The following is a 7,093-nucleotide window of genomic DNA, read 5'->3' on the forward strand; positions in this document are numbered from 1 at the left end:
TTCAGTTCTTAAATGCGACACTCTGCGTCAATGTACATTAGGTTGCGTTGCGCTTACACGACAAACAATGACACAGCGATGGGAAATGCAGCAAAGTCAGGTGCAAAGAAATAAAGACGTGAAGATCTTCCAGATGCGGCACGCTTCTCGGGGATGCGAGAAACTCTCAGTTCGATGCGTGGACTGCAGCGGCGACACCCTTACGATGCGATGGCAACAGCTCCAGCGGCGACGCTCTTCTGCACGATGAGTGAAGCTTCCGCTTGTGAAGTAGTGTGGCTCACTGGTTAGAGGCGGCAGACCCGAGAGCAGAGGACGGCCCGGGACCAGGGTTCGATTCCCGGCGCGGCAGGTTTCTGGACCAGGGTCAGCGGACTCAATAATTCTCTCGCCTCGGTGCCCACTCTGATCAGCGTTCACACTCGGCAACTCTGGGCATTAGCTTGCCTCATCTTCACTAACGGCCCCACCAGACCGCCGGGGATGCCCGGTCTCACTCTGGAGATACCCATTAAGGGACCATCTCTCAGGGAAGCCAGGAAGGGTTTCGCAGCGGTCGAAGCGCCTTGGGACCCTACGGGTAAGTAGTGCGCTATATAAATGCCTATACATACTCATCGCCACTGGTAACAAACACTTTGTATCCCATCCTCGTCGCCACTTGTAACAAACACTTTATATCCCATCCTCATTGCCACTTGAAACAAACACTTTGTATCCCAGCCTCATCGTCACTTGAAACAAACACTTTGTATCTCATCCTCGTTGCCACTTGTAGCAAAGATGAAAACATTGTATATCCCATCCTTGTTTTTGTAAAAAAAACTAGAGTAACGCCTTTACACCAAAGGAATAGGGCATTTTACAATCGTATCACAAAATAAATATCCTTTGGATTAACTAAGCAGACTCTAAATATTATTGACTCTATGTGCTCAAGTACATCTGAATCACAATCATTCAAGGTCACATCATATATCTGGGGAAGATATAACCATATACCCAAGGTTAACAGCCTAGATAATGTTTTTATTAAAAAAGTATAAATCTATTTAGTGCTTAAAAAAGGGCATACAACACACAGGTCAGAACGTGTGTGGATAGTCAATTATATTGTTTTTTCTACTGACATCTGGAAATATTTCAGAGTAGTATATATGTTATAAACACATCTAAACGCTTTCTAAACTAGCACATCAATAATGCATTACAAATTAAAAAGAGAGTACATGCAATAGACAAAAAAATATGTCATAAAATGGCACACATCCATGTTTTCTTAATTTTATGGGCTGGAACCCAGTACTGTCATGTCGATAAGTACTCAGCAGTGCCAGTCTCTTCACGGATTGTGTTTTTCATAAGGGGTGTCGACGCGTTTCGACAGAAGCCTTATAGTACCATCTTTATCAAGACTTTTAATTGTAACTCTCTCAGACAAACAAATTTAAACTTGAACCATTAAAAACCTCTTGCTGATTGGCGGTGGCCACACAGATATAGACGTGCGTAAAACTGCAGTGGGCGACAGGGGCGGATACCTTCGTCCTCCTCACTAGTGTCCAGATCAAGACTGAAGGGGGAATCTCATTGACACCCTTCGTAGGCCCCGATAAGGAACGGCACTGAGGGTGGCACTGAGGGCCGGCACGGAGGGTGGCACTGAGGGCAGACACTGATGGCACTGAGGGGCGGGACTGAGGGCGGGCCCCGAGGGGGGCACTGAGGGCAGGCACTGAGGGCGTCACTGAGGCCAGGAACTGAGGGGGGCACTGAGGGCAGACACTGGGGTGGCACTGAGGGGGGACTGAGGGAGGCACTGAGTGTGATACTGAGGTGGGCACCGAGGGGGAGCTAAGGGGGGCACTGAGGGCAGACACTGAGGGGGGCATTAAGGGGGCACTGAGGGCAGATACTGAGGGTGGCACTGACAGGGCACTGAGGGCAGACACTGAGGGTGGCACTGAGTGGGGACTGAGGGGGCAACTGAGGGGGGAACTAAGGGGGGCACTGAGGGTGCCCAGGGCAGGCACAGAGGGGGCACTGAGGGGGGCACGGAGGGCAGACACTGAGGTTGGCACTGAGGGGGGACTGAGGGAGGCACTGAGGTTGGCACTGAGGGGGCACCGAGGGGGAGCTGAGGGGGGCACTGAGGGGGGCATTAAGGGGGACACTGAGGGCAGATACTGAGGGTGGCACTGAGGGCAGACACTGAGTGTGGCACTGAGTGGGGACTGAGGGAGGCACGGAGTGTGATACTGAGGTTGGCACTGAGGGCAGACACTGAGGGGGGCACTGAGGGCAGATACTGAGGGTGGCACTGACAGGGGCACTGAGGGCAGACACTGAGGGTGGCACTGAGTGGGGACTGAGGGGGAGGTTGAGGGGGGGACCTGAGAGGGGGCACTGAGGGGGGCACTAAGGGCTGCACTGGGGTGGCACTAAGGGCAGACACTGAGGGTGGCACTGAGGGGGGAACTGAGGGGGGAACTGATGGGGCACTGAGGGTGCTCAGGGCAGGCACCGAGGGGGGAATGAGGGAGGCACTGAGTGTGATACTGAGGTTGGCACTGAGGGGGCACCGAGGGGGAGCTAAGGGGGGCACTGAGGGCAGACACTGAGGGGGGCATTAAGGGGGCACTGAGGGCAGATACTGAGGGTGGCACTGACAGGGCACTGAGGGCAGACACTGAGGGTGGCACTGAGTGGGGACTGAGGGGGGAACTGAGGGGGGAACTAAGGGGGGCACTGAGGGTGCCCAGGGCAGGCACTGAGGGGGGCACGGAGGGCAGACACTGAGGTTGGCACTGAGGGGGGACTGAGGGAGGCACTGAGGTTGGCACTGAGGGGGCACCGAGGGGGAGCTGAGGGGGGCACTGAGGGGGACACTGAGGGCAGATACTGAGGGTGGCACTGAGGGCAGACACTGAGTGTGGCACTGAGTGGGGACTGAGGGAGGCACGGAGTGTGATACTGAGGTTGGCACTGATGGCAGACACTGAGGGGGGCATTAAGGGGGGGCACTGAGGGCAGATACTGAGGGTGGCACTGACAGGGGCACTGAGGGCAGACACTGAGGGTGGCACTGAGTGGGGACTGAGGGGGAGGTTGAGGGGGGGACCTGAGAGGGGGCACTAAGGGCTGCACTGGGGTGGCACTAAGGGCAGACACTGAGGGTGGCACTGAGGGGGGAACTGAGGGGGGAACTGATGGGGCACTGAGGGTGCTCAGGGCAGGCACCGAGGGGGGAATGAGGGAGGCACTGAGTGTGATACTGAGGTAGGCACTGAGTTGGCACCGAGGGGGAGCTGAGGGGGGCATTAGGGGGGGCTCTGAGGGGGGAACTGAGGGGGGCAGTGAGGGGGCACTGGGGGGGCACTGAGGGTGGCTCTGAGGGGGGCACTGAGGGGGGCTCTGAGGGGGGCTCTGAGGGGGGCTCTGAGGGGGGGCTCTGAGTGGGCTCTGAGGGGGGACACTGAGGGGGGCTCTGAGGGGGGCACTGAGGGGGGCTCTGAGTGGGCTCTGAGGGGGGCTCTGAGGGGGGGCTCTGAAGGGGGGCTCTGAGGGGGGCTCTGAGTGGGCTCTGAGGGGGGCTCTGAGGGGGGCTCTGAAGGGGGGCTCTGAGGGGGGCTCTGAGGGGGGGCTCTGAAGGGGGGCTCTGAGGGGGGGCTCTGAAGGGGGGCTCTGAGGGGGGCTCTGAGTGGGCTCTGAGGGGGGGCTCTGAGGGGGGGCTCTGAGTGGGCTCTGAGGGGGGCTCTGAGGGGGGGCTCTGAAGGGGGGCTCTGAGGGGGGCTCTGAGTGGGCTCTGAAGGGGGGCTCTGAGTGGGCTCTGAGGGGGGGCTCTGAGGGGGGCTCTGAGTGGGGGCTCTGAGTGGGGGCTCTGAGGGGGGCTCTGAGGGGGGCTCTGAGGGGGGCTCTGAGTGGGCTCTGAGGGGGGCTCTGAGGGGGGCTCTGAGGGGGGGCTCTGAGTGGGGGCTCTGAGGGGGGGCTCTGAGGGGGGCTCTGAGTGGGCTCTGAGGGGGGCTCTGAGGGGGGGCTCTGAGTGGGGGCTTTGAGGGGGGCTCTGAGGGGGGCTCTGAGTGGGCTCTGAGGGGGGGCTCTGAGGGGGGGCTCTGAGTGGGGGCTCTGAGGGGGGCTCTGAGGGGGGCACTGAGGGGGTCATGGCCCCTCACCCTGGGTCTGGGGGGGTTGCTATCCTCCCCCCGCTCCAGGTGCCCCGCCCCCCCTCGGGGCCCTCGCTCTCCGGGGGTGAATCATGAATCCTTCGTGTTGTGTTTCACGTTCAGTTCTTTCAGTTTCATTCATTGACGCGCCTCAGACCCCAGGGGCCTCTGACCTGTCTCCGCGCCCTCCATGTCCCGCGGCCGCCGGTCCCTCGCCCGAGGGCGCAGACAGGCACCGGCTCTGGACCGGTGTAAACAGACAGCCGAGCTCTGCGCAGGCGCGCGCGGGGCAGCCTCGAACGAAGGACCCCTGGTCTCGGCCGTTGGAAGAGCAGCGGCCATCTTTGAACGGGAACAGAAGCTATCGGCGCTTGGAAGGATGCGTAGCGGCCATCTTTGAGAGGGGATTACAGCGCCGCATAACCTGAAGTTAGATCGGGAGCCTGGGGGCCTTGGCTCGGACTGCCCTTGGTTATGCCCGCACGGAACGGACCCTTGGGGTCCTTCTACTCAGGGCTGCCCGTGCTGCGCCTGTGTAGTATTGGATTTCTTTTTCAATGTATTTTATTTATTTATTTATTTATTTATTTATTTATTTATTTGTGCATTTTTATATAGCGCGGACTTTACCCGAAGGTGTCAGAGCGCTTCACAAAAGGAACAGAAATGGAACATAATGAGAAACATTACAAAAGCAGACCATAAGTTACATAAGGTAATAGTGACATTCGTGATCAAACAGAATACATGAGGTAGTAAAAATTGTGAGCAGCCAAAAATACATGAGGTAGTAAAAAGTGCACAGGAGGAAAAAGTGACAAGTGTGCAGTTACAAGAGAAAACAAAGTATCATTTGAGGTGTAATACTGCAAAAGGTGCTAGACACTCAGGCTCAGGAACAAGCGTTATGTAGGCAATGGTGGCACTTGTGCAAGTATCAAAGATAAAAACATGTGAGAGGTAGCAACCGTGTGTTACAAGGGCAGAGTGGTGTGTGCATGTTACACAAGAGCACCGAACACAGGTACATGGAAAATACTCCAAAGAGGCAGACACTCCAACCCCAGGAATACCCTGGGAAGGCACTTCCATGGTCGTGGAAAATATCAGTAGTGGGAAGTCTTCCTCCAAATAACAAGAGGACGTGAATTACTTTTGGAGGTGTCTCTGGAGGAGGATAACTTTGAGGTCCCTTTTGAAGGCCTGGGAGGAGGCGGTGGTCCGGAGCTGAGGCGGAAGGGAGTTCCAGATTCTCACTGCGTTGCCTGAAAATGATTGGGCCATTGTTCTCTCCTTCTTGAAAGTGGGAGGTTCGAGTAGAAGATTCTCCGCATTGCGTGAGGGTCTAGAGCCTCCAGAGAGTTTCAGTTTATTCGCCAGGTAGCGAGGAGAGGAGGAGTGCAAGGCTTTGTGGGTGATGCAGGCAGTCTTGTAGATAGCTCTAGCCTCGAAGGGAAGCCAGCGAAGGGTGGATAACATCGGTGTGATGTGATCGCTTCTTTTGGCCCCATAGATGAAGCGAGCTGCTGAATGGAAAACAGACTTAAGTGGGGACAGGTGGGATTTGGGGAGGCCAGTAAGAAGAGAATTGCAGTAGTCTAGTCTGGAGAGGACCAGCGATTGTACCAGGGTTATAAGGTCCTGTTCCGGGAAGAAGCGTCTGATTCCCCAAAGAAGGCGCAATTGGAAACGAGCAGATTTTGCAATAGAATTGATGTGGGGGGTTAGACTGAGTTTTTTGTCTAGAATAACTCCAAGGGATTTTGCGCTGTCGACAATGATGGGTTTATTGTTTAGTAGATTCATCTGATCCATCCATGATTGAACCGGGGGGGGGGGGGGGGGGGAGAGAGTAAGGAGGAGAAGAGGAGGAATTCAGTTTTGGAGGGATTCAGAATCAGTTGATGAAATGACATCCAGTTTTGGATGGAGTCCAGAGTAGAGCTTAGGAAGGAGAGATCATGAGTGGAGGCAACCTTGAGGTAGAGTTGAGTGTCGTCTGCATAGAGATCGTAGTGAATCCCGGATTTGCTTAGGAGGTTTCCCAGTGGTTCTAAGTAGAGATTGAACAATGTGGGTGCAAGTATAGAGCCTTGAGGAACACCCTGACCTACCGCCACAGGAGAAGAAAGACTGTTCGCAAATTTGATCATTTGGGATCTGTCAGAGAGGAAGGAAGCAAACCATTTGAGCACAGTGCCCTCCATGCCCATTCTCTGTTGAAGGATATTGAGGAGGGTGTTGTGATTGACAGTGTCAAAGGCTGCAGAAAGGTCCAGGAGAATTAGAAGACAGGACCCCCCCGAATCGAGTATCCTCAGCGCGTCATCAACCACTTGCAGTAGGGCTGTTTCAGTGCTGCAGTTTTGCATGAAGCCAGACTGACAATTGTCAAGAAGATCATTGTCCTTGATATGACGAGAGAGTTGTTTTGCTACACATCTTTCTGCGATCTTCGCAAGGAAGGGAATGTTAGTGATGGGGCGGAAGTTGTTGAGGTCCTTCGCATCAGCAGTGGGCTTTTTAAGCAGAGGGGTGACCTGCCCAGTTTTGAAGGGGACAGGAAGGGAGCCTTGCCAGAGGGAGAGGTTGATCAGAGTGGCCCAATAGGAAAGGGACTGGGTATAGAAGTCCAAGGCAATGGCACTGGGGATAGGGTCAAGAGAGTGGTTGGAGGGCTTTGTTTCGCGTATGCACTTGAGAAGGGCATCTTCAGATATGGGGTCAAAGCTCTGCCAGATGGCTAAGGATTTGCGCTCCTCTGGAGGTGTAGGATGAGCGACCTGATCCACAAGTAATTTCACTTTTTCATCGAAGAAAATAGCGAAATCCGCTGCTCTCTTAGTAGGATCCTCCACTTCGGAAGAAGGGGGAGAGCAGCTCGGAGACTTGACGAGATCGAATAGTTTTTTGGGTCTATTTTTGGCGGA

At 55.2% G+C, this 7,093-nt stretch overlaps 1 protein-coding gene across 1 annotated transcript in view; it reads right to left on the bottom strand.

Moving 5' to 3' along the window:
• Nucleotides 1-4,456, bottom strand: part of LOC144817657 (uncharacterized) — a 208,894-nt gene extending 204,438 nt beyond the window's left edge. Inside the window, exon 1 of the mRNA XM_078674385.1 lies at nt 4,337-4,456. Coding sequence (XP_078530511.1) covers nt 4,337-4,355 — 19 coding nt within the window. The 5' untranslated portion in view covers nt 4,356-4,456. The remainder of the gene's footprint in view (nt 1-4,336) is intronic.
• Between the last annotated feature and the right edge of the window lie 2,637 nt (nt 4,457-7,093).

This window comes from Lissotriton helveticus, chromosome 2_1 (genome assembly GCF_964261635.1).
Source record: "Lissotriton helveticus chromosome 2_1, aLisHel1.1, whole genome shotgun sequence".
Taxonomy (NCBI): Eukaryota; Metazoa; Chordata; class Amphibia; order Caudata; family Salamandridae; genus Lissotriton; species Lissotriton helveticus.